Below are 27,328 nucleotides of genomic sequence, written 5' to 3'. Positions count from 1 at the left end.
CTCTGAATTATGTATTTAGATAATCTTATATACTGCCTAATGGCAATCGTCTTTAAAGCCATACAAACTTAAGACAAGTTCGCTCTGGATCCTGGTAGGATGGTAGTTAATTAACACGAACCATACACACATTTTTTTCATCTTTTTTTTAAACCTAAACTAAAACAAGTTTTCTTGCATTTGCTGAAAACCTTTCACAACATCATCCAAGCGACCTCGATTTCAAATACTCCGATTGTTTCTACTTTTAGTTAAGGATTTTTATTTATCTCGCTTGCAGCCTTTTCATGGAGGAAGGAGGAACCTGGACAGCTCAGTTGGCTAGAGCCTGGTGCTGATCATGCCAAGGTTGCATGTTCAATCCCCTGCAGGGGTTGGACTAGAGGATCCTCTACAATTCTACCACTTGCTTGATTTACACCTGGCAACGCCTGGGGTCCCTTCGTCCTGATGGGTCTCCTTTGAGTAAATTTAGCTGGCTGCAGCCCCCGCTTCCTCCTCCTCCTCCCCTCCCCCCTTGCTTTAATCCTACGCAAGGCCGCTTATCCAGGCGGTCGCCGGGCAGGAGGACGAGGTAGGAGCCGCTGCTGTATCCGGATCCGCCCGCTTCCCTCCTTCCTTATTGCGCTCGTTGGGGTGGCCTCCGGGACGGGGGAAGGCGGCGGTCCCCGTGGTTGGGCAAGGGCTGCGGACCTGGGGGGCTCGGCGGGGCCAGGAAGGCGGAGGAGGCGTCGCCCAGCCTCCCTCCTCCTTCCCTCCTTCCCTTCCTTCCTCCCATCCGCCTGCGGAGCCGCAGAGCCGCCGCCTCCTGCATGCCAGAAGGCGGGGCGAGAGCGCCTTGGCCGCGCAAGCAGGCAGGCAGGCAGGTAAGTACTTGGGGTGGGTGGTTTTGGGGTGGGGGTCTCCCACGTCCCTTCTCATTATGGCGTCTTGGATGAGAGGTTGGGGGGTGGCCTCTCCCCTCCCCTCTTTCTTTCTCTCCCACACCAGCAGGTGGAGGGAGGGGCCGGAGGTGCTTCGCCCAACAACAGCCCTGCGAGGTGGTCCCGCCTTCATCTTGCCCGGCGCCCTGCAAGTGTTGGGGGGGGGGGGTTGGAGGAAGAAAGGGTGGGGTCCATCACGGCCAAGGGTGGAGACCTGGCGCAGCAACCCGGATGCGGGGCTCCTCTCTGGGCTTTGCAGCAAGGGTAGTTCAGGAGGGATCAGGGTCGTGGCTATGCCCCCTCCCACCATGGCATGCCTGCCAGGTTGCCTTGCCTCGCTGTAATCCTCTGGTCATGTGCAGAGCGCCGCCTCTTCCCTCCTAAAAGGGATGAATCTTGCCGTCAGCGTGTCTGCATGCAAATTCAACCCCCACGGATCTCCAGGTGAGACCTGGGAAACCTTTGGGAAGGGTTGCAGCCAGCAGAGGCCCTTAAAAGGAACAGAGCTGTTACTGGCCATGTGCAAAGTTCCTCCCCCCCCCCGGGGGGGGCTGTTGTATATTTTAGCAAAGGAGGGTCCAGTCATGTCCCCGATAACATGAAGTCAAAAACAAACCCAAAATGGCAGCTTACTAAAAAATCCTAGAGGGGCTGTAGAGGTCACCTAGTTGAAATCCACATCCCGCTGCTCATTGCAGGAATTTGCAACTGCAGCAGTCCCTTGGGGGAGGCTGTCCATTCTACCCACAGTGAAGGAGGGCCCACTGGCTTCAAAGGTAGCCTCAGTCTCTGTTCCACTATCAAATAATAGATCTTAGCTGCTGGGAGGTTACCTGCTCCCCTTCTCCCTTGGTTCTGGTCCTGCTTGCTGGAGCATCTGCAGGGGATTCCACTGAGAGCAACTACATATCTCTTACCCAGGCTTTACATTGCTTCACAAGAGCATCTTGCTAGAGGGACAAAATTCAAGCCGTTTGATCATTTTGGATGAACAGTCTCTCTCTCTCTCTCTCTCTCTCTCTGTGTGTGTGTGTGTGTGTGTTACGGTAGCATATCTTTTGATTAACTTCTAGGGTTGCCAGGTTTCTTGCATACTCTCCTTTGGATTCCTCTGAGGCGCCTTGCTGATGTTCTGGGGGTCTGGAGGAAGCAGGATTATGATATAGCTGGGGAGGGGGGTTTGGCAAAGACTTTCCGTGCGCTGGGTTACGGTAATTGATGTAGAAGTTGGGGCTGAAGTGAGCCTGCTGGGAATGGGTTGCAACCCTGCAGTTGCAGGTGTGTTCATGTTACTGCACAATGACGCCCCCCACCCACCCACCCACCCACACCATGTGTTTCACATCTGCACAGCTTCATTATTGTCAGATGTGTTACCTCTTTTGTGTGCGCACCGGGGAACATTGACAAGATGGGGGGGGGGTCTTCACTCTTCCAACCTTGGGCAGAGATGAGCTTTGTGAACACAGAGGGGAAACCTAGCACTCAAAATGCAGCGAGTGTAAAATAAAGGGAAGTCTGGATGGAGCCACGATACACCGAAATTGAGCAGGAGAAGCTCTACCCACCCTTTGTCTCCCTGAGAGGAAGCGCTTCACATTTGCAGTCTTACAGGAAAAAAATATGAGGCACATAGAGAGAGTAGACCCCACACATCAACCGGGCACATTCATATGCCCTTACTTGGGAAAAGTTGCATTCCTCTCTGGCTGCTATTTCCAGAAGGAATCCACAGTCTTCAAGCTCTCCACTGGGGAGTTTGTTTAAATTTAGGAATGAGCAGAGACTTTGTACGACCAGAACAAGCCTCGATGAAGGGGAGGTTGGCACCGCGCTAGAAGTTAGAGAGAGGTCAGGGGTCTCTTGTGAGTGTCTCTTCCGTGTGCCTACCTCGAGTCCGGTAAGTTTTATATAAAGCTTTGAACCACCTTCTGATTTCGTGTGGAGTGATTTTGGGGTTGTCTATTGGCAGTAAATATCACCCTCACTTTTCTGTGTTAGGTCATAAGTTCAGCTCCTCTTCTTCCATTAAGGGGAACAAGAGTAGAATCTCTGTTCAGCTATGCTGAAAAGCAACATATGGCTAGAAATGGTCTAGGGCTATTCTAGGGACAAATGACAAATTGGCAAATCTCGGAGTCTTGATGGTGTTCATCTAAGTAGGGTTCTTAACACAATCCTCTTCATGTGTATGTTGAAGTAAGCCCTAGTGAGTTTAGTGGGACTTACCGGTACATCTATGTATCTTTTTTCAGCCTAAAGAACTCGGATATGAACTTGCTCAAAATATTCCACCTCTTGCCAAAATCTTTCCCCTTAGCAGAGAACTGGAAGGCAGGCAGCTTAACATGTATATTTATTTATTTATTTATTTATTTGTCGTATCGGATCCAGGAAATTACATTGTAATGTCCATTTCAGGTAAATTGGTGGAAAGCATAATTAAATACAAAATTGATCGTGCACATAGAAGAACAAGTCTAGCTGAGAATGAATCAGCAAGGCTTCTGTAAAGGGAATTTCTGCCTCCGCAACCTTTTAAGAGTTTGTGAAGAAGAATCAGGGAGCATGTGGGTAAGGGAAATCCAGAAGATGTTGTATACGTCTTCTGCCATCCAGTGCATAGCTGTCAACTTTTCCCTTTTCTTGCGAGGAATCCTATTCGGAATAAGGGAATTTCCCTTTAAAAAAGGGAAAAGTTGACAGCTATGATCCAGTGTAGCATAGTGGTTAGAGTGTTGAGTTATGAACTTGGAGACTAGAGTTCAAACCCCCTCTCAGCCATGAAGCTCACTTGGGTAAGCTTGGGCCATTCACCATTCCTTGGAGGAAACACGGGGCAGAAATGTACCGGTAATAATAAGCACACTCAAAAACCTTTTGACAAAGAAACACTTCACCAAAAGCAAATTAAATCAAATGCATTTAACAATCATAGGATAAGACAATAGGCCTTTTTTTTAGGAGTTAGTAACTATTTAAAGAACAGTAAGCAGAGTGTGGAGTAAATAAGTATTTCTTGCAAAGGAGGAAAGTTAAAAGTGGAGTTTGCCTGCCTGCATACTGAGGGAATCGGAGCTTGTTGTGACTCTCCCCAGAGGGTGCTGTGCAGTCGTGGCGAATAGCTTAGTGCAAACACTGTGCGACAGCTGCGGAAAAGGCTAATTCCATGCTGGGGATTATTAAGAAAGGGACTGAAAATAAAACTCTCAGTATCGTAATGCTCTTAGGCAAATCTTTGGTGCAGCAGCTGCATTTGGAGCCCTGCATCTCTTTCCCGACTCTTTCTCCACCCCCCATTTAAAAAAGCAGAGTAGGAAAAGGCGGAGCAGTCAAAAATATGTTGGGACTATGGAGGCAACTCCCCAAAGGAGTAAGGGTAAAGCTACCATTATTCCTGTTGAGACATCTCACCCACCCACCCACCCACTGTAATACTAGAAGTTCAGGTCACCCAGTGAAACTTGCCAGCCAGCATATCCGAGCGAGATAAAAGAGAGCTGCTGTTCACAGAGTGTGCAATTTTAACTTGTGGAATTTGCTTCTGCAAGAAGATGGCGGCAGGTTTAGAAAGGGGAATAGTCACGTGGGGGCAATGGCTGTGTTGGTGGAGAGGAAGGCAAGCTGCCCATTGGAGGCTGGCAGCAACTGGAAGCCACCCCCATGCCTTTGTGCCATCCTCTACTGGGTCACCCATTTTGCCAGTCACCATGTTGGCACCAGGAGGTGCAGGGAGACAGCACTGGGCTCCTTTGGGAGGAAGGGTCGGGTATAGGTGTGATCAAGTGGAATGTTTGGTTTGCCCTGTGTTGATCATGAGTTCACACACCTTCTTTTCTCTCAATGCCCTCCAGATGTTTGGGACTGTTAACTCCTGCAGCTTAGAGTGGGGTTTGCAGTCTAGAATGACAACTGGAAGGCAGCTAGAGATTATAATGTCTCTCTCTCTCTCTCTCTCTCTCTCTCTCTCTCTCTCTCCTTCCCTAAATCAGGGTTTTCCAAACTTGGACCTCCAGCTGTCTTTGGGTTACAAACGCCCATCACCCCTAGCTAGAAGGACCAATGAAAGCCTTGCACAAGAGTTATTTGGGGACCCTGTGGGGTATCTCTTGTTTTTGGGCTTGGGGAACTCTACACAGAAGCATTTCCTCTTGCGTTGGCCCTGGGAGAGAGTTTTTTGGAGGAGTGTGCTCACCTGTCAGCACCGACAGGCTTTGCCAGGCGAACCTCCCTGAGAGAGCCGCAGAGATAACCCGGGCTTCTCCTCCAGCATCTCTGAAACCCACTTAGGTTATCATCACTCGGCAATCCCAGTAACTCGTAGCCTCTCTTCTTGCAGGTTGCCTTTTCAGGAGTCCATGAGAACACAGCCCGGGCTCTGAAGATGACGGAAGTTCAGATTGACACGTCCCGCCTGCCTCCGGTCCAGGAAGGTAAGCCATGCAAGAAGCTAGGAGTTCACCTTGGTGTGTGTGTGTGTGTGTGTGTTAGGAAACATGAATAGAAGCTTCTCTGAGGGTGATAATCCCACTTTACTGATCTGCAGCTTGAAATGTGTGAAATTTCTAACCTTGAAAGGTGTGGGTTATTGTTGTTGTGATAATAATAATAATAATAATAATAATAATAATAATAATAATAATAGAATTTATATACCGTCCTACACCTGGAGGTCTCAGGGCAGTTCACATAAAAAAACCACAGTATATAAAATAAAAATAAGAGCAATAACCCAATAATACCCCCCTCAAAAGAGCCACATTTTAAAAGGGTATGGGATGTTGATCAGGTCAACCAAAGGCCTGGTGCCTAAAGGTGTATAATGAAGGCGCCAGGCGGACTTCCCTGGGGAAAGCATTCCACAGATGAGGGGCCACTGCAGAGAAGGCCCGTTCTCCTGTTGCCGCCCTCTGGACCTCTCGAGGAGTTAGCACATGAAGGAGGGCCTCAAAAGATGATCTCAGGGTCCGGGTAGGCTCATATGGGAAGAGGCGGGCCTTGAAGTATTGCGGTTGCATTTATAAGAGCAAAACCACAGCTTTGCCCAGTCGCCATCATGGCAAGGCAGGGACTTCTAGGAAGCCCATTTGCAGAGCCCAGCCAGCAGTCTGCCTCTGAACTTGGAAGCTCCATTCTTAAGTATAACGTATATGCTGCTCTTCTACAAAAAAGAGAAATGTACAAAACAATCATCAAAACGGAGAGCCGGTGTGGTGCAAACCCCCAAATGCCGCCAGGTGCTGAGGTACGGGGCGTGCCAAACAGACACAAGCTCGCCCGCTTAGAGATGTGTTCCAATTTCCATCTCCTTGCTTCTGCTGTGGGAGCAAAGGCCCAGGAATCCCACTTGCCCTCTGGAGTCTGCCATGGCCTCAAATTGATGGCTGGCAACTGTATGATTCCTGGAGGCAGAGCCCCCTTTTTTTAAAAAAAGAAAAGGTCCAGAAGGGAGACGGTCACGACAGACATCTCCTTTCTCTTGCTTGCTTTCATTCCTCCTGCCTCTAATTAGACAGGGAGGAGGGGGCGAAATCCTGCCCCTGGCATGCAGCTGCTTGCTCCGTGTACTGGGAGATTTGCTTCAAGCTTCACTGCAACTTCTCTCCTGCAGTCACTAGTGTCTAGACACTTGGGAGAAGAGGACTTCCACAATGTGGAGAGCCAGCCGGAGTTCAGTACACAGATCCAGTGGCTGCAGAATGATGGCCCCAGGTGGTATTTGGAAAGGTGGCTCAAGCTGTGGAAAAGCGTCAAAATCTAATGCCAATCCCTTTAAATAATAATAATAATAAGAAGAAGAATAAATTCCCTCCCTGTGGCCCAGTTAACTGGGGCAGCCTTCCCCAGCCTGGTGCCCTTCAGGTGTATTGGACCACGGGCAGCTGCTACACCTTGCCCTGCCAAGATCTCCTCTAGAATTGTGTGAGATGATGATTGTGAAGGCCTCGGAAAGCACCTGCCGAGAAGGGCGTAGCTAAGTCCTCCGAGAGAAGCTTGCTTCCCCTCCCCCCAGCGCTGCAGTGTTGGGGAGGGGCGCATTTTTTTTCCCCGTCGCCGAGATTTGATTCCGGGCCAGTAATTATAATGTGTGACATTATGTCCCTTATTCACCTTGTAATGTGATACGGAGAGGGACGGGGAAAGGATTAAATGAATGTAATTTGGGAAGGAGGAGGAAAGCGATGCCAGCTGGAAATGAAGTCGTGAGGCTGAGTGGAAGCAAAGCTCAGAGTCGGCAGGGTTTCCACTGACCTGTGGCCGCTTGACCATTCAGCTGCCTCTGGGAAGAGATTCTTCAGGGCCTCTCTGCTAAAAGAGCAGCAACTTCCAGGCACCCCTGGGTCGCTTCCACAGGGCAGCTGGTTGTGGCCTCAGTGCTGCTCACACAGGGAGATTATTATTATTATTTACAATATCCACACCATGTTGTCCTCATCGAAGTACCCCACCACCACCTTTAACCCAGAGTTCTGTTTTCCATGGTGGGGGTTTTTTTGTTTTTTTTTACTTCTCAGACATTCTGCAGAAGAGGCAAGTCCACATTAAATGGAACCAGAATAACATCCAGTGGCAATGAGTTCCACAGGTTGCCTTTGAAAGGAGTATTTCCCCTCACAACTCCGATTCCAGCCTGTTGTTGAATTCTAATTGATCATTGTTCTAGTTGCTGACTTCCAGTGCTAATCCGTTGCTCTCAGTGGTATGGAAAAAGGAATACAGGTTTCGGGCAGCCCCCTCCCTCCAAAATGGTGCCACTTGAGCCCTTGACTTCCTTACTCACTTGGAAGTTCCCTTGCCAGAAGGGCTGGTGCTGGCCGCTGGCTTCAAGTGGCGACTCCTGGAGTGGGGGGAGAAGGGCCCTATTCATCATGATGCAAGGACAATAAACTAGAAAAATGGTTTTGTTGTTTCGTTTTTGGTTTTTGGTTCTTCTGTCTGCCCCCCCCCCCGCCCCGGTGCTCCGCAGAAGAAAAGTTGCTGAGTGGAGGTTGGCCTCCCTAGACTGGGTGTGTGTGTCTGTCTGTCTGTCTGACTTCACATTTTTTGGAAGCAGAAGCTGTGTTTTTGCGCAGCACAAATGTGACCCACCCGCCCCCACCGGCAAGCGGCTGGGCTCTGTGACAAGGCTGGCTGGCACTCTTGAGCAAACGAGAGCCTTGTCAGGCTCAAGAAGGCATGGCGTGCCCAACACGGTCCTTTGTCGCCACCTTGGAAAAGGTTTTCCCTTGCAGTGGGCAAACTTTATTTGCCACCCTTTGGTTGAAGTGTGGTTGAGGCCTAAATGGCTTTTTTTGGGGGGGGGGTGTCACATCGTAAAGACCCTCCCTGGCTGGCATTTGCCACGGCACCCGGTTTAGGCTGAGAGGTGTGGCCCTCCCTGCTCGCTCCCCGCCCTTTTTCTTTTTGTGTTGCGTAAACGGTGCGTGTAGACAGAGATCTTTCAACACCTTGTTAAGCTGTGCTGACTTGTCGGCCAACTAGCTGCGGAATGGCTGGGTGTGCGGGGACTGGGTGTGCAACTTTGGACACACCCAGATTCTGGCAGGGTTCCTGCAAAGAGGCGCCTGTTGCCTTGGGCAGGCTGGCTGCGTTTTTGCCAAGGGAGCGCGGCTCACAGTCACCTCAGAGACGATGCCGCCACCTCTTCCTCCTCCTGTTAGGAAGGCAGAATGGAAGTCCTGGAGGCACCAAAGCAGAGGCAGCATTGATGCTCTGCAGGATTACAAGTATTTAGCAGCAACTACACAAAACATTCCTCCTCCAAATGCTGTCCCGGATGGCTGTGAGCTTCCTCGGTCCAAAACACAGCGCCCAGATGACTGGCTGGCTGGCGACCCAGTCGCAACTATCTTAAAACAAATGCCCCGGTGGCTGGTTTGTCTTCAGGCCCAATTAAAAGTCGTTTGTATTTAGAGCTCTAAACAACTTGGGCCCCGAACATTTGAAAGTCCCTCTACATCCCTACTGGCCTTCTTGGGTGCTGAGATTTGCTGAGATGCACCGCCTTAACCTGTCCTATTTTGCTGGATTTGCATTGCTCTGTTTCCATTTTGAATGGCTTCCCTCCCTGTTTTATAATTGCAAAGGCCTCCCCTGTTTACGTAGCTGCAATGGTTGGAACTCAACCTTGCGACTTTGTGGTGTGATGGGTGGGTAAGAAAACTTGCAAATAAACGAAAATATTGGCAGAACTGGGCTCTGCTGTTGTTTAATTGTGTGTTCTCTTTCGCCCTGCAGTTTGCCGAGATTTTGCTGTCCTGGAAGACGGCGCTTTGGCTTACAGCCTCCAAGAGCAAGAGAGTAAGATCTGATGGGACTCTTCCTGCTCCAATTCCTCGGGGCAAAGGCTCAGAGCAAGCCCAGCCTTGCCTTCCCTGGCCAGTGTTTTGGAATTTTGGGGGGTCTTCTTGGGGTCTACCTGGTCTGGCTGGGCCCCTGGCTTCAGCATTTACAACAACAACAGCTTTGTTATTTGTACCCTGCCCATCTGGCTTTGTTTCTCCGGGCAGCTTACGGGATATATAAAAACATAGTAAAATATCAAGCATTTAAACCTCCCTGATACAGGGCTGCCTTCAGGTGTTTTCTAAAAGTTTTGTAGTTCTTTATCTCCTTGACGTCTGAAGGGAGGGTGTTCCACAGGGAGGGCGCCACTACTGAGAAGGCCCTCTGCCTTTAGCATTGGAGTATTAACACCCCCCCCCCAAAAAAACCATACACACCACCCACTTAAGAGGCTTTCAGACGATCCCTGGAAATAGGTCCATCCTGCATGCTCAAGGCATCCCTTGGAAACACATTTAGTTTTCCAAGTACAGGGTGCCTGTAGGAGCCAGAGTTTTTACGGCTTTTTATTTTAGTTAATTAAATGGAGCCTAGTGCTTCAGTGAATCAACCTTGCAGATTTTAACGAGGAACAGGCTTGACAGGCACCGCTCTCTCCAGGGACGTTCTCAAGGTTGACTCCTTTTGGCGGCCCTTTGGAAGGGGACGGTTCCTCCTGCAACCCAGAAGGGGACGGTTCCTCCTGCAAGCCTTGCCCACCCCAGCCTGTCTTGGCTGCCACAGCGGATGCCCATGAATCATTCCGTGACGTCATTCCCCGCTGCAGTGACGCACACGGTCCGGGCAGAGGACACTTCTCCCACCTCCCCCGGTGCCGCCCCCTTCACCACCCACACCCTGTCAACGGGGCTGATGGATGGCAGCTAAGAACAGGGCTGCCAGGGGTGGTTGGAGTGGCTGGCTGGCCAGCCAAGCAGCTCTTGTCTATGGCACCCAGGGGTGGTGAGTTCGGGTGGCAGGCCGAAGAGGAAAGAGTCTTCCCTCTCCATCTCACCTCACCAAGCACCCTTGAGAGGGCAAGAAAGTGCGAACAGCTACTGCCCAGCAGACAGGATCTGGAAGAGATCCAGTCAGATGAGCAGCTTGGCATTGTGCCACCTGTTTGGGCTGCTACATCAGAGTCCTATTGCTCCACCTTGGCAGTCTTCCTTTCCCGCTTCTGCCCAGTGCCTGGAGAGGCAACCCAAGGAGTGTTGCCCCCCAAAAGTGCATCACTAGAAGCAGGATCACACATGCTCTGCAGCAGCTCCTTTGCTTTGGGCCATGACTCCTCCGTGGCAGCCATTTTGCGACTGGCGCCCCCAGCACCCTCTCAAAATTCAGCCTATACGGACAGGCGGCAGCTCTCCAGTGTTCCAGACAAGGGAGTCTTTCTTCCCAGCCCTACCTGGAGATGCCCTTGAAGGTGGGGAAGGGAGGAGAGAGAAGGACAAAAGAGGCCTTTCCGTTCTAGCCCATGCAGTGAAGTTTCCATCTCTTCGCAGTTGAACAGCATTACACTTCGAACATTCAGAAGAACCAACTGGTCCAGAAGGACATCCGAATTGCCAAGAAGCTTCAGGACCTGGAGGAGGAAGCCAGGAGGAAGCACCAGCTCTCTGAGCAGCAGAAGGAACTGTAGGTTTGCTTTGGAGTCCCAACTTTATTTATTGCAGGGCGGTGGTGTCTCTTGCTTTGGGTGGGAGAAAGAGTGATGCTTATGGGAAGGCATCCCAGTGGGATGGACAAGGCCTAGTCTTGGTTCTGCTGCGGCTGCATCTTCCAGTGTTTCCCGAGCTTGGGTCTGCAGCTGTTTTCCAACTACAATTCCCACTGGTCCTGCTAGCTAGGGATGATGGGAGTTGTAGTCCAAAAACAGCCGGAGACCCACATTTGTGTAGACCGAGGGTGGATGAGCATGGATCGGATGTGGGGGAAGTGGGGCAGACTAATTCTGAAAGGACTCTTTTTCCAAGCCCCTTTTTATTTATTTTATTCGCTTCTTAAATTTCTGTACAGCCCTACATCGCAGGGTCACAGGGCGGTTTACAATATAAAAACACAAAAATACACAACATAGTGACAAATAAAAACAATGTCCCCCCAAGTTTAAAATGTCATAGATTGTTTAATTAGCCAACGGCCTGGGAGAAAAGAAATGTTTTTGCCTGGCGCCTAAAGGTATGTAATGAAGGTGCCAGGCAAGCCTCCCTGGGGAGAGCATTCCACAAGCGGGGAGCCACCACAGAAAAGGCCTGCTCACATGTTGGCATCTCCAGACTACTCAGGGAGGGGCACAAGAAGAAGCATCCCAGATTGTGATCTCTGGGTCTGAGTCGGTTCATATGGGGAGGAGGTGGTCCTTGAGGTATTGCAGTCCTGAGCTGTTTAAGGCTTTATAGGTCAAAACCAGCACGTTGAATTGCGCCTGGAATTGGATTGGCAACCAATGCAGTTGAGCCAGGGTTGGCGTTATATGCTCACACTGTCTTGCTCTGGAATGAGCAAACTGGCCGCTGAATTCTGCACCGGCTGAAGTGCCCAAACCGTCTTCAGAGGCAGCCCCATGTATGATGTGTTGCAGCAATCTAACCAAGAGGTTACCAGAGCATAGACGGCAGAAGCTGGGCTATCCCTGCCCAGATTAGATCAAGCTGTCCTTTGAGGCTGAGAGGGATGTAAACTGAGGTTTGTCCCCCCACCCCCACCCCGCAACTCCAGTTTTAATCTGAGCTGCAGAAGAATTTGGGGCTCTAATGCTTGCCTCTCTTGCGGGGAGGCAAGCCTTAAAAGCCCACAGAGCTTGTGTCTGACCTTGCCTGTGGCGAGCTTTGCACATGCAGTGCAAGCGGACAGAGCATACTGAACATGTTGCGTCTCTAAAGTGTGTACCTGGTGCAGATGTGTATGCTAGAGGCAACGGATGACTTCTCTCTGTAGCTCCCCAGCTGCCTTTGTAAGGTTCCTGTACTCTTGAGGTCAGATTAACATCTAATGGGAGGCCCTCTGAAGTTCCTGGTCTCTTGTGCATCTGGTGATTAGCAAGGCCCAGACACCACAGGGACAGAGGCTTCCTGCTTCACTAATCGCCTCTTCCTTCCCTCTCTCCTGCCCGCATGACACGCAGGGAAGATCGGGACTCCGAAATTGCCCGTGCCATCCAGGAAGACATTCGGAGGGAGGCGGAGGAGAGTTGCCAGAGGAAGGAGAAGGACCAGGTAACGGGAACACCTGGAGCCAGGTGTCAGGCTCCCTCCCTCCCTCCCTTTGGCCCCCTCTCGGCAGGAACAGGACAGGGTGGGCTGCCTAGCAGGTCCTTCCGAAAGGCAGATTATTTTTAGTTGGCTTTGGCACACCCTGTTGCCTGACTCGGGCTGGGTTCTTGCACCTCCTTGTTCCTCCACTCAGTGGTCAGTGAGAAGCCGGCCGCTCATCGTGGAGCGTTGCGGAAACCCACTTAAATGAGAGTTTCGCCTTTGCAAAAACCTCTGCCTGCTCCCTGCCATTAGTGGCCAATGGCAGCTTGGCTGCAAACTGCTTTGAGGGCGACGTGTTAATATGTAGAACAGGCTGTTGGATTCCAAATGGGATTAGCCTGGAAAGAGCAGTTTGGTGGAGCTGCTGCTTGTCTGGATAATGGAACAAAAGCAAGAGATCAAAGCTGGCGGGGGCACCCGAGGTGACAGTGATCCCTGAAAGAGGCTTTCCCCAGCCCCTTCTCCCTCACAAGGGAGTGAAAGCCCCCTGCCCATTTCCACAGTTCCTCTGGAACAAAAGCTTCCCCAATAGAATATCCTCTTCTAAACCAATTTCCTTATCAGGTTGGACAGAACGAAAAAGAAAAATGCCATCTCCGCTCCATAAAATTACATTTCTTATGGCTGGCTGAACGTTGGCTTGAAAAGAACCTAAATAACTTTGAAAAAGATGAAGGCTTGGGTGGAGGGACGGTACCCGGGTCCAGAATAGCATTTCACCCTCTGGTTTAAAAACGTTCCCCAGAAGATAAAAGCAGGCACAACATTCCCGCTTTGGGCAGGAGACGGCTGCGGGGCAGAGTTTGCAGCAACTCCTGTCATCTCATTGAGTGAGGCTCCCTGTCAATACCGGGAGCCATCAACAAGCCTTGCTTCCACAAGTACCACTGGGAGGAGTGCACTTTCCAGCAGCTCCTTTGCAAGGGGGTGGGGGTGGGAAATAAGGCCGCAGAGGCACAGGTTTCCATTGTCTTTGTTCTCTGCCAGCTGAATGGGAGACAGATAGCACCGCGAGGTAGTGGCAGGGTGAAGCCTGGTTCTGGAATTCCATTTCCATCCCCTCTCAGTGGGTTTTTTCCTTTCCTCCGCACAGGAAATAGCCAAGCAGCTGCAGGACTTGGAGGAGGACAGCCTGCAGAAGAAACAGCAGCTGTGGCTCAGGAGCTCAAGTGCAACACAGCAAGAAGGAGGAGAAGGTATCTGGAGCTGGAGGAGGGGTGGGTGAGGGTTGCTCCAGAGAGAAGGAGCTTCTCTGGGGCCTTCGGGGGGGGGGGTTCATCTGACTGCAACTTGCATCCTCAGCTGGAGCACAGGTGGCATGGGACCAAAGACGGCACCTACTTTGGGTGCCACCGTTGCCTGGCCATCGCTGGTGCTGATGGGAGTTGTAGTCCAACCAGCATCCGGAAGGCAGCTGGTTGGGAAAGTTTGGTGCAGAGTTAGCGCCCGGCTCTTGGGGATGTCTCTGAGCCGACGCTTTGGCGTTACACTGCCCTGCAACTGGGAAATCTTGGCACCGTTTTAACGTGGCAGATTTCCAAGCACAAAAGCGCTGGGCTTTTGATGGCCTTTCGGAAGAGGACCAGGCCAGCCTCAGCTGGGTGCTCCTGTTTCTCCCCTTGGCCTTCAGCTGCCAGCACAGGGGCAACCTCCTGCAATGAGCTCTCTGCTCGCTTAACCAGCAGCACAGGCAGAGCTGCTCCTTCGTCCTCCTTCCCCCAACTCCATTTTTCACGTTTGTCTCTCCCCCCCCCCTCTCTGTGTCTTCAGATGACTCCCTTGGGCCCCTAAACTGGGTGATGGCAGAACTTGAACTCCAGAACCAGCAGCAGCTCCAGCAAGACGAAGAACTAGCCCGGGAGCTGCAAGCTGAGGAAGTGGCTCGCCTGGTGAGTGCCCATCTTGGTCTCCTCCTCCTCCTCCTCTGGGCCAGGAACTAAGGTTTGGGTGGCAGCAGTAGCTGGGGGGCACTTTCTTTCCTGTTGCAAACTGGACCTGTCATATAAAGAGAGCATGTGAAGGGCTTAAGGTTTCGCAACTGGAGGTAGGTTTGTGACAACTGCCGGGTACCTTGAAGGTTGTAAATCTCATGCCGGGACGTGTTGGCCCCAGGAGCTTTGGGGGAAGGTCCTTGGAAGCCAAATACAGACTGGCATGAAGTGGTTGAAATCCCGAATCTCCCAAGGCAGTGTTCTCCAAAGCAGGAGAAGTACCAGTTTCCTGCACTTGAGAACTTTCTGCTCGCAGTGGCTTTCTCTTGTCAGGATTCAGTTTCAATCACTTGGCCCTCATCCAGCACCCCTGCGGTGGGCTCTGGTGACAAGGGAGGGAGAGCCGAGTGTCATCAGCATTCCAGATCCCCAGCTGACCTCCCTCCAGTTGACTTCTAATAGACTCATAGAACTGTAGAGTCGGAAGGGACCCCCGAGAGCCATCTGGTCCAACCATCTGCAGTGCAGAAATCTCGACATGTGGTGCCCCATCCAATTTGAAACCATACCGGACCCTGCTTAGCTTTGCAAATGTGCTAGCGGTTTTATTGCTGCACCACTAGAGGGATGTTGTTAAAGAGTGCAGAGGGTAAGGTGGGCCCCATAGGCCTCCGAAACAATAATGCCAAAGTGTTTGTTCGTGTGCGTATAGACCAGAACAAGGCGGTCTGAGCATATTGCACCGATCCCGGTCCGACTGCACTGGCCACCGATTAGTTTCCGGGCCCAGTTCAAAGTGCTGGTTTTGACCTATAAAGCCTTAAACGGCTCAGGACCTCAATACTTCAAAGACGGCCTCTTTCCATATGAACCTACCCAGGCCCTGAGATCATTTTCTGAGGCCCTCCTTCATGTGCCACCTCCTCAAGAGGTCTGGAGGCTGGCAACACCAAAACAGGCCTTCTCTGCAGTGGCTCCCCATCTGTGGAATGCTCTCCCAAGGGAAGTTCGCCTGGTGCCTTCATTATACACCTTTAGGCACCAGGCAAAAACATTCCTTTTTAACCAGGCCTTTGGTTGACCTGATCAACATCCCATACCCTTTTAAAATGTGGCTCTTTTGGGGGGGGGTATTATTGGGTTATTGCTTTTATTTTCATTTTATATACTGTGATCTTTTTATGTGAGCCGCCCTGAGACCTCTGGGTATAGGGCGGTATATAAATTCAATTAATAATAATAATAATAATAATAATAATAATAATAATAATAATAATAATAATAATAATAATAATAGATAAAGGAAGCTGTCCAAAAGGCAACCGCACCGCCTGGGAAGATGCTTCGTACCGAGCCAGGCACCACTGAGTCCTGACTGGCAGCAACTGCCCAGCAAATGGCCTGAGGCAGTGTTTATATATTCCTGTATATTCCTGCATGAATCAGAATTACAAGGGCGCCTCAGAGAAGGAGCAGGTTGTTCTTTCGCCTTCCCAGGGTGAGAATCAAGCTTGCAGCTCCTGCCTTGGGAGAGCGGGGCTCATCCTCTGTATTGGAAATGCCTCGTGTAAAAAAAGAAAGATGAAAGAAAGAAAGAAAGAAAGAAAGAAAGAAAGAAAGAAAGAAAGAAAGAAAGAAAAAGAAAAGGATTTGTAGTGCGGACAGAGCTCCTCCTCTTCCACCTTCTCTGTGCCGCCATGTTTTGTTAGCTCTTTCACTCTCATACAGAAAGCCAGGAAGAACCGTGAACGCCACAATGACTACAGGGCAGCCCAGGTGGCTCAGGATGAGGTAAGGAGCTGGTCGCTGGTCTCTTCGCTCGGCTTGCCTCAGCGGGGCTTTGGTGTTTATGGGGGGGGGGTTTGCAGCTGTGGGCTTGCCCACTGGTGGAGATGGTGGCATCAAAGCAGCTCTGGCGTGACGGCCCAGCCCAGCTCCAACAGCATCCAAGGATGAAAGCAACTCTCTCGCTTCCCTCCATAAACAGCCAGGCTCCCTCCTTCAAGCTGGACCATGACTGGCTGGCTCGCAGTTGAGGCCACAGCCCTGCCAAGCCAGCTGCTCTCACCATGGGCATCCGAGCGAGAGTTTGCTGCTGGGAGGGCTCCTTGCCCATGGCCCCACCCTCCTCTGAGTGTGCAGCAGTGTCCCAAGAGCCAATTTGTCCTCCCCCCAGTGCCTTGTAAGCTGCTCAGGCCCTGTTCCACTGACCTCTTCCTTCCCTCCCTCCTTGAGACCTTTTGTGGGTCCTTTTGCCCACTCACGGCTCTGCGCCCGTTCAGAAGAGCCCCAAGACCTCCCTGTTTGTCTGGGCCTTTTGGGTTCAGGGTTGAGCCAGGAAAGACTGGAGTGTGGTAGGTGCTTTTGGACTGGAGAGTGGGCTGTCGAGTCACGAATGCCTCAACTCCGAAAGACTTCGAATCCTCTCATCTGGAGCCGAAACCACCCAAGGCCAGTTTGTTAGGGTGCGGCCTGGAGCTAAGCAACCAAAGGCCTTGTGGGGGGGGAGACACAGGTGGGTGGGTGGGGGACGCTGTTTGGAAAGCCTCACAAGGCCAACATCACTGGGCTCTGAGACAGAAATACCTTCAATGAGAGATATTGGCTTGCCTTTTAAAAAAAAGGCCTTTCTCCCTCCCCTGTCCTCCTCCCAGGAGATTGCCCGCTACATGCAAGACCAGGAACTAAAAGCTCAATGGAGATCCCCCAGGAGGAGCAGGACCATGACAGGGGTAGGGACCATGGAGGAGGCAGCCCCCAGCAGCAGCCCTAGCCAAGAGGTAAGTGACCCAGCTGGGGGGTGGGGGTGGCAAAAGGCGCCTCTGCATGGACCCAGCAGCTTGGAGCTGGCAGTGGCACCTTCCTCATGCATAGCAAATCTTGAAGTGAGGGTGCTCCTAATGACAGGTTCTATGCCCTGTGACAATGCAGCAAAACCAAACTTTTGACCAGTGCAGGCACAGTGACCTTCGTGCCAGGCCAGTTTCTTTTTCCTTGCTTAACATCCCACCTGGTCTCGAAAGCAGGCTTGCCGTTTGGCGGCGATTTGGCTGGCCTTTGGAATTTTCCGAAACGAAAATTGCCATTTGCCCCTGAGCCTGTGACCTCTCCTCTTCCTCGGCTTCGCTTACTCTGAGTAAAGCTTATTTTTTGGGCTGTGCGGAGGGTTAGGAAATAAGCACCATGGGGTGGGGGGTGGGGGGTGGGGGGTGGCACCAGCATCCCTGCGGCGGCTGCGCAGACCTCCCGGAGTTCACACCCATCTCCGACGAAAGAGAGCAGCTAGTCCTTTGGCAGACAGAATGGTCCAGGGTCTGTCTTACGTGGCGCCATGTTGCTTTCTTGCCAGAAGGAGGCGCAAGAGAGCTGCGGAGCCGCATCGCCAACCGGACTCTGGTCCTCGGACAGCTCAGAGGTGCCCCCCCACGGAGGCCAGCCGGACATCAGGTCAGTGCTGCTCAGATGGTAACTTTGCAAAGACCCCTTATGAATTTAATTATTCAAATGGTTATTAAATTCTGCTGTTTCTCTCTCTTTTTAAAGTTCACTTCCGGGACTCATTTATTGTCTTTATTAGAAACCAGATTTCCGAAGAGATGGTGGGCAGGGTGGGAGGGAGCGCAAAGAGGGGAAACGAACTTGCGAGTGTCCTGTCCTTCCTTGCAGGTTGTCCCTCAGGCCGCAGCTGTGCCGGAATATCGCCGAAGACCTGGACCCAACCTTCAGGGGCCAGAGGGTGGAGGACCCTGCTGGAATGGTTGCCCATTGCTCCAGAGGTGGGTAATGCAGCTGGTTCTTCTGGGATTGTAAGCCGTTTCCCAGGTGCTGACTGGGGACGGGGGTGTCCCTTTGACCTAAGGTACGCACAAGGGGACACTGTGGTCTAAACCACAGAGCCTAAGGCTTGCCAATGATCAGAAGGTCGGCGGTTCGAATCTCTGCGACAGGGTGAGCTCCTGTTGCTCGGTCCCTGCTCCTGCCAACCTAGCAGTTTGAAAGCACGTCAAATGCAAGTAGATAAATAGGTACCGCTCTGGCGGGAAGGTAAACGGCGTTTCCATGCGCTGCTCTGGTTCGCCAGAAGCGGCTTTGTCATGCTGGCCACATGACCCTGGAAGCTGTCTGCGGACAAACGCCGGCTCCCTCGGCCAGTAAAGCGGGATGAGCACTGCAACCCCAGAGTCGTCCGCAACTGGACCTAACGGCCAGGGGTCCCTTTACCTTTACCTTTACGCACAAGAGTGGCCACCAGGGGGCAGCAGGGGTTGGCATGCTTGTTGTTTCAACGCCAAACGAAGGCTTTGAACATTTGCTTGGGCACCATATTTTAAGTGGGGGACAGCATAGCAGTCCCTCCTGCCCTTCCCAGCGGCCTCTCTCTGTCCTCTCTGTTCGTTTTGAAGCGCTTGTTGTAGTATAGTTGGGGGTGCGCATTCAGTTGTGTTATGTTCGCTCTCTGATCTGCCTTGTGTTGATGAAGGATGCTAGAGATACCCTTTTTCATAAATAAACCAGACACAGTTCTGATCGGTCCAGATCCGGCAGTGGAATCCGATTCCACGCTCGGGTGCCCCATAAAGGGCAAACGCTGAAGAATAACATAATAAGAATAATACTTGTCCTTCAATTCCATGGCTAGATGTTACAACGTGGTTTTCTCAGCCCCATTTAACCCTCCGCAATGAAAGGCTGGGGCCATTTGCAGGCCAGTCAGAATCTTAGAGTTGGTTGGGACCCTGAGGGCCATCTAGCCCAACCCCCTGCAACACAGGAATCTTTTGCCCAATGTGGGGCTCGAACCCATGACCCTGAGATGAAGAGTCTCATGATCTACCAACTGAGCTATCCCAGCTGCAGTTGATGGGGAAGGGTAGCACCAAGGCCCCAAGTAGAGCAGGGGAAAACTCAGCGCTGAAACCCTGGTGAGCCACTGCTGCCAACCAGAGTAGGTGGCCCTGAGCTGCATGGACCAATGGCCTGAATTAGTGTCTAAGGCAGCAGCTTCCCCTGTTCCCATCCCTCCCTGACTGCACCCGGATGGTGGAAGTGGCAAGTGCTGCTACTGATTCCTATCATTCTGTTTATCGTCCCCGAGTCGACACTTCTCCCCTCCAAAAAAAACCCTCTTTGGCTCCCATGAATCCTCCCAAGATTATCAGTGGTGATAATTACCAAAAGGCTTTGCAACAAGATGCGAGCAGTTCCTGTGCAAGAGGAAGGTGCTCACAGCCTGCTCCACTGGGTGCTTGGCACCCCAGCACCACCATGTGCATGTGCCTGGTTGCCTTGGGGAGGGCTCTAGTCCTATCTTCCCCCTTATCTCAGCCGGTAGAGCATGAGACCCTTAATCTCGGGCCGCAGCAGATCCCTTCTCCCTGTGCTGCAAAGGGAGGAAGCCTCTTCTCCTATGGCTGTCTTGGGTACAGCACAACTGCCTCATCAGCACAGCAGGAGACGGACTTGTGAGCACCCTCCTCCAGTCTGGTGCCCTCCACATGTTAACTAGACTACAAATCCCATCATCCCTGAGCATTGGCCGTGCTAGCTGAGGCTGGTGGGCATTGTAGTCCAAAGCAGCTGGCTTGCTTGGGATGTGGGGATGGCTGCTGCTGGTGATGCCATTACAGACAGATCTCTCTCTCTCTCATCTCCTTTCCTCCTCCTGCCCCCACCCGACCACTTTAGCCGCTGCTGCCCCAGGAGGACGCTCGGTCCCTGCGGGCGGCTTCTTCGACTACCCAGACGAGCTTGGCGAACCTGCCTTTGTGTCCCCGACAAAACGACAGCCAGAGAAGGTAGGCCGTCAGAAACCCAGGGACAAGAAGGAAGGCTGCAAGCAACAGTGACGCATCCACTCCCCACAGAGCGGCTGCTCCCCCCCACCCCTCGCCACAGCAGGGACTCAGAGAGAAGGGGGCTTCATCCCTCTGGCCTCTTCGTCACCTCTGCCCATACCTTCAGTTGCTCGGGGGGGGGGGCAGAGTTTGCTATAACAAGTCTGAGGCCAACGATGCAAAAGGCTGCCATTCCCCCCCACCCTTTACAAAGAACGCCGATGTCCGCACAACTGCTGCATCCTCGTAGCTAAATGCGGCAGCTCCAGAAGGCTGCTTTCTCTTTTCTCCGGGACCAAAACGCTTTAGCCTCTTCTGCAAACCATCTTGACTTGCTCATGTGACCTTTTTTGCCCAGGTTGGGAAGAAGATGGCTTTGCCAGGCAAGATCTGCTGGGTTTCAAGAGGCAAGCAGCGGGTGCTCTGCAGAAGGGCAAGGCCCTGGCCCTCGGACTCCTTTGTGGGGAGATGCTCTTTTGCTGAGAGGGTACAGTTTTGCTGCAGCGAAAAATGGGGCGGCAGCAATTGGACGGGTGTGAGACTGGAAACGTCCTCTGAGAGGCTTGAAAGGATAAACCAAGAGCCCTGGATCAGACCCACCTAGTGCAAAATTGTGTCTTCATAGGGACCAACTAGATGCCTCGTGTAGGGAGCTAGCTAGTACAACATTCATTTTAAGCCTGCAACTGGTATTCAGGGGCATTGTGGTTGGTAGCCATTGACAGTCGCCTCTTCCTCCTCCATGAACTCGTCTTATCCTATTTTAAAACCATCAAAGTTGGTGATTTTCCATCGCCACATATTCCGGGAGCTCAACTTCACCCCACCAGCTTATTTTCTCCTTTTACTGCATGACAAGTGAGTTCTGAGTGACCCCACGAGGCTTTTGAGGAGATCAGGAATTTCCAGGGGATCCTAAAACGAGGCTCTTTCGTTAAGAGGGAGAATATATTACCTTCTCGGGCTCTTTGCATTTCTGCAGCATTGGACACGGTGTGCAATATAAACGGACAAGGAGCAAGAGCACGAAATGCTTTCGAAGTAGATTTGGAAAAGGTCTTCCGCAGACATACCCCTCTACTTATTGCCAGGGCTGGATCTCGCACTGCAAGGAGTGCAGTTTGAAATTGGTGCTAATTCTATGTGTATGTGTGTTTTAATGTACTAGCACTGTGAGCAGGATCTTTGCCCAGAGTGGCTGGTGCTGCTCAGCAGTTCTGCTAGCAAGAGTCTTGCTGAAGAAAAAGCTTCCTTGTGACTATTTTGTGCATTTTCTGTGGGGGCGGGAGTGGTGTGTGTTCAGGAAATGAGCCCTTGCTCAAAAACTGGTTCTTGCGCACTTTGGGGCGGCTTACGTAAACTTTTCCCACCTGAAGGGTGCAAAACCGTTGCCCTGGACCACATCTTCTGGGATTTGAGAAGGCTCCACAGGGAAAATCCTACAGGTGTGAGGGCCCTGCCCCCAATTGCTTCTTTCCTAGGTAAGCTGCATTTTCGAGTGTTCCCTCAGTTAAAGAACAGGGGGACCTCTGTGACAACTCCCAAATGAGTTTTGCAGAACGCTTTGCTAGGGGATGAGGGAAGTGTGCCAAGACCTCATAGGCAAAGCCAGGTTTGCTTTTTGCCAACAAGTGATGTATTCAGACACATTCAAAATAACATTTTCATGATCTCTTCTCTCCCCTTAAGCTTCCTCTCAGCTTAATGGGCCCCTTAGACCATGAAGGTTCTCTTTCACACCTCATCTTTTCAACAAGAACAAAAGCACAGGGGGAAATTGTTTAAAGCATTAATTTATTACAAAATATATATCTCTACGTAGCCTGACAGTAGCAAGTAACAGGTAGGGCTTGTGTCAGAGGTATATCAAAATGTTGTCGTCCCCACATATTATATATAACACTGTTTATGCAAAGTATCAAAGCTTTTGTTAAAAAAAATATATATCACTTAAAAAAAATTCTGTGGGAAAAAAATATAATTCCTGTGAAATTACCTTGAGGGAGAAACTGGATTCCCCCTTTCCATGCACCCTCACCAGCACATATGATGCCATGCCTATGCTGTGCCACCATTCATGTATTTGGGGCCTTACAACAACCTCCAAATGTTTGGGGATGCAACTCTGAAGCATCAGCCCCAGCGGATATGGGAAGGCTGCTTTACAAAGCACAAGGTAACAGATCCCGGCCACAAGGAGCTTACAGTGAGAAATCAGTTGCAGTGGTGGATTTAAGGGCACTTGGATACACAGAGGCTCTCCAAAATGCCATTGAAAGCACTTCAAGCGAAGCCTCAGCGCTTCATACTTGGCAGATTGTGCCACCTTTCGGTCAGCCTAATGCAAAGTGAGCTGTTTTCTGGGAACTCACGAGTCCCAGTCCTTGATGAACAAATAACTAACCCCTTCTTGGAAGAGCTTTTGGGATGCCACACATCATTATTATTATTTTCAGAATTTGGCAATTCTTCTCCTGCCCTCTCCAGCTGCCCCAAAATTCCTGAAGTCAATAGCTGGTGAAATAGCAGCCAAGAACGCTCTTTGTTAACGAGGAGGCTGGTTGACTTTGCGTAACCCAGGGCGGAAGCAATTCCAAACCCCTCTCCCGTCGGAGGATGCTCACATCCCCTGATGCATTGTGTCGCTACTGCCACCCATAACCAACAACTGTTTGAGTTGTGGGGTTTTTTTTTGCAATCTAGGGATCCAAACCACAGCACCCATTTTCTGCTGCTTCTAGGTTGGCTAGGGATTGTAGGCGCAGTTGCCACCTAGGGAGAGCAAGTTTCACTGAACTCGGCAAGACAAAATAAATATAGCTAAGTGCCATTAATCTAGAAGAGGGAATAGGGAGCCTACAGCTGAATGTGTCCCTCCAGGCAACACCCTTGGCCAGCCTTGTTCTACCTAAAGTCCTATGCTGGGGCTGTGGATCGTGACTTCCCTGGCTAGAGAGTGGAGAAGGGAGGCTTTCAGCATGGCTGGAATGAAACCCCTTGTACAAAGGAAGAAGAAAGAAGAGTTTGGATTTGATATCCCGCTTTTCACTACCCGAAGGAGTCTCAAAGCGGCTAACATTCTCCTTTCCCTTCCTCCCCCACAACAAACACTCTGTGAGGTGAGTGGGGCTGAGAGACTTCAGAGAAGTGTGACTAGCCCAAGGTCACCCAGCAGCTGCATGTGGAGGAGCGGAGACGCGAACCTGGTTCCCCAGATTACGAGTCTACCGCTCTTAACCACTAACTACACCACACTGGCTCAAAGGAGGCCAGAGATACATTTGGTTCCTCTCTCTGCTTTGCACCCTGCCTGATCTCGAGCATCTTGCAACACCGTCTCAACTGTCTTGCGTGCCTGATATTGGGTTTGTCAGTGAGTATCTCTTAAAGCAGGAACTGCTGGACTTTGCCTTGAGCAGGACAAACTATTTCCAGAGGGGGTAATAAGTGCAGCTGATGACAGGTGCACCTATTCATATTCCATTTTAGTTGTTTTCCATCCCCGGCGGTTGGTAGCATAGAGAGAAGCCAGGTCCCGGATCTCTGCCTTCTACACACACACACACCATGTGGCAATAGCACATCCTTCAAGAGGCAAGCAGAGCAAGGGCGGAAGAAGGCAGTTCACCAGCCTGGGTGCCCTTTTGCAGATCAAAGACCTCAAACCTCAGTTCGTCACAGAAGTTTCCGCCTGCGCGGTCACCACAGCCGCTCCACGTTAAGGAAAGAGCGCAGAGCACACCGCCGTGAGTCATCTGTGTAACCCTGAGCAAAAATGGTAAAGTGGGAGGTAGGGAGGCTGGGTCTGGGAACTGTAAGATAAGTTATGGTCTTCACTGGGGTCTCAGGAGGGGCTTTAGCTCTGTTGGGATGGGGTGAAGAGAGGAGGTCTGCCGGGCCGGCTCAGGCCAAGAAACGTTGGTGGCTCAGCTTAAAACACCCAGTGATAAAAGCAACCGTCAGAAGGGGCAGACCCTCATTGGATAGAGTGCAGCCCTGGGGGGAAAGAGAGAGTTGGGCCCCTGCTCTGCCCTCCCCACTTAAAACCTACTGCTTGTGTCGGTCATCGCCGCTTGTGGCAGGGCTACTGGTGGGCTGTCGCCTCGCGCTCAAATAGGAAAGGGCAGTCGCAGTGCAGGTGCCGGCCTTGAGGCCATTTCCCCAGCACCCCTCCCCTGCACCCCACATCAAAGATAAAATAATAATAATAATAAAGGCCAAAGTAATGTGAAAACAGGCTAGATGCTTTTGACCCACCCCAAACTCCCATCAGAGGTCGCATCTTTAATAGCATCCTGGGCACCAGGGCTCACTAAGGGATTTTTTCCACGAGCTGCCCTGTCAGCACTGCTGTTTCATTGCTTCCTCCCTCTTCTTCCTCCGGGTAGCGGTAGCTGCAGTCATCCACCTCCTGGGCCAACTGTCCAAGCGGCACTAATGGGGGGGGGAGAGAGAAAAACGGGAGAGTGATTTGCACAGCTACCCCCCAGTTCCTATTCTGTGGATAGAACATCGTCCCTGACCACTGGTCCTGTTAGCTAGGGATGATGGCAGTTGCAGTCCCAAAACATCTGGAGGGCCGAGTTTGGTAATCCCTGGGATAGAATCTGATTTCCATTCCCAGTTTGTGCCTTCTGTGCTGAAGCTCCCGTCCATCTAGCTCAGGGCTGGCTGTACTGACAAGCAGTGAGGGTCTCGGGGGGTCCCAGGCCATTTTGCAGCCCTAACTGGAGGTGCTGCTAGGAATGGAGCATGGGGGCCTTCTGCATGCCAAGCAGGTGCCGTGTGCCACAGAGCCACCGCCTTTCTTCAAATGCATGAAGCCAGGGCAGCACCCTTGCAAGGAGGAGCACAAAAACTCAACCCTGCTGCTGCTGCTGCTGCCGCCACCCCTGCCAGGGTCACTACTGACCTCCCCACCCACCCAAAAAGGCTCCATTTGTCTTCCAGCACAAACATGGGGCAGGTGAGAGAATTTTGTTTTTGTTGTTGTTGTTTAAAAAGAAATCCCTGCTAACCTCGAGATCAGCTTCAAGGTAACCTCAGCACTCTTCAAATCTAAAACCAGCTTCCCAAATGCCCCAGAGTTAAATGGAGGCTTTGGCTAGACAAGAGGGAGTCCTTCATGGGCCACCACATCCCCAGCCTATGTGGTGCCGATGCCGCAAGTGGAAAAGGGCTGCTTTCTACCAAAAAAATGACAAATGTGTGCTCGTATCTGGCTTGATGGAGACCCCACAGCATTTAGAGAGTGACTGATGTGGCTTTTCTGACTCAAGCAGAGAGGCAGGCTGAAAGGCAGAGGTCGCCCACCTTTTTTGGACCAGGGGGGCACATTTTTGAAAGTGCTGGGGGGACGGGGACGCACGTCATAAAATGGCTGCTGTAGGCGGTGTGGCATAACACAAAGTGAGAGAGAGTACCGTCATGGTGAGGTTTCTCCCATAATTGTATTTTCATATGGAATCGTTCTGCCTAGGAAATAAGACAGCGGCAGGGAAAATGCACGAAAGGGAAGGGGAAAACGGCAGCCCTTTAGGTCACCGGAGACTCCTTTCCACTGGTGTCCAAGCAGCTTGCTCAGTAACCACAGCGCTGACTACAGCCCTTGGCTAAAAACACGGACAGGCAGGGCTGTGTTGCTGTGTGGAGGCTGAAGTGAAACAGGGAAGGTGGTGACCTCTCAGGGCTGCAAGGCCAGAGGTGCCCTTACAGAGTCAAAGCACAGCCCTCCAGTGATGGGCTCTGAAGGAAGAAGTGACCGGGGGACCAGGCCAGGCAGAGGCAGGCCCTTGGGTGATGGCTATTCTCAGCTAAAATTTAAAAATTCTCCGCCGAAGCACCTCAAGATCTTGGAAAGCAAGAAGCGGCAACTGCCAGAGGTTCTGCTTGCACATCAGTTGCCCAACTGCTGAGAAGTGCTGATGTCTGCAGCCGACATATATTGAGCAAAGTAATGTGATGGGTGTCCCCCCCCCCATTTTGAACTACATATCCTGCGATTTGGGCTAATTTTGCACAACTCTGGTGTGGCAGTCATGCTGCTCTGCAGTGCAACGAGGCCTCCCTAGCCCCACCCCAGGCTCCGAAAGCCATTTTCAGACACCCTGTTTTGACTTCTGCGGATTCTGAAAAATGAGCCCACATCCTTCTAAATGTGCCTTGGTGGCCCCGAATATGCTAATCCTGTTTTTTGTTTTTAGAAAGCAGATGTTTTCAGGCAGGCAAGCTCTGGGCTCACTACCACATTCCGTGCTCCTGTGGGGTTGGGGACATATCCCTTGAGTGACCGAGATGTGGTTGGGGTGGTTCAGCCCTTGGTTAGGAAGGAAAGAGACAGAGATAGCTTCCGGTTCCACTCTGCCTTAATGGAGGCAGCCCCCATGACAGTGAGGAATCGTTGGCAAAGGAAAAACAAGGATGATTGAGGGTAATTATCCTTGCAAATTCCCCCCAGGGACAGGGGGGAACGGGCTTCAGTCGCAGTTTGTCTTGGTACCTGGCTCTCACTTCGGCATGGATTGCGGGAAGCAGGGAGGTGCTGAGTGCAAAAGCACTTCGCCTGCCAAAAACCCATTAAGAAGCAGAGGTTCTTTCATTAATTAGAGCTTAATTGGACTAAAATACAGGTGCATACAAGAAAAGATGAGATCACAAACTGCGGGAACATAAACAACTGCAAGGACTTTAAAGGTTTGGATTTGAAATAAAACTTCATTCAGTGCAAAAGACGGTGTGGGGAAGAGGAGCCTATGGTTTCTTTACTTAAAGATTTCTTCTCTACATTTATGATTCGGCAACCCTCCTCTGACTGTTAGTTCAAGCTATATTTGTACATGCAAGGATGGAAGAAATTGGATTATAAATATGGAATATAACATCAAGTGGAACTGTGTGTGTAAAAAAAGGAAAAAGGGAGGGGAGCTCTATTTTGCAAAAGGTTTACGATGGAAACTTAGAGCTGACTCTTCCCCATCCTTTATTATTTACAAAGTGAACTGAATAACATCAAGAGGACTTGAGATTTAATATAATTGGAAGTATAATTGCACATATAC

The 27,328-nt window shown here is 51.2% G+C and overlaps 1 protein-coding gene across 1 annotated transcript; it reads left to right on the top strand.

Moving 5' to 3' along the window:
• The first annotated feature begins 710 nt into the window (after positions 1 to 710).
• LOC117051004 (coiled-coil domain-containing protein 50-like) lies at positions 711 to 20,393 on the top strand. Its single transcript, XM_033157011.1, has 12 exons — positions 711 to 866; positions 5,263 to 5,356; positions 9,162 to 9,224; positions 10,754 to 10,886; positions 12,376 to 12,466; positions 13,599 to 13,701; positions 14,276 to 14,394; positions 16,165 to 16,227; positions 17,091 to 17,216; positions 17,738 to 17,883; positions 18,103 to 18,212; positions 20,122 to 20,393. Exons 1-12 carry the CDS (start codon positions 813 to 815, stop codon positions 20,280 to 20,282), a joined length of 1,263 nt encoding a protein of 420 aa, XP_033012902.1. The 5' UTR covers positions 711 to 812; the 3' UTR covers positions 20,283 to 20,393.
• The last annotated feature ends 6,935 nt before the right edge of the window (positions 20,394 to 27,328 follow it).

Source organism: Lacerta agilis, chromosome 8 (genome assembly GCF_009819535.1).
Source record: "Lacerta agilis isolate rLacAgi1 chromosome 8, rLacAgi1.pri, whole genome shotgun sequence".
Lineage (NCBI taxonomy): Eukaryota > Metazoa > Chordata > Lepidosauria > Squamata > Lacertidae > Lacerta > Lacerta agilis.
Note: the sequence above shows the minus strand (reverse complement) of the source record. Positions and strands in the feature narration are given on the sequence as shown.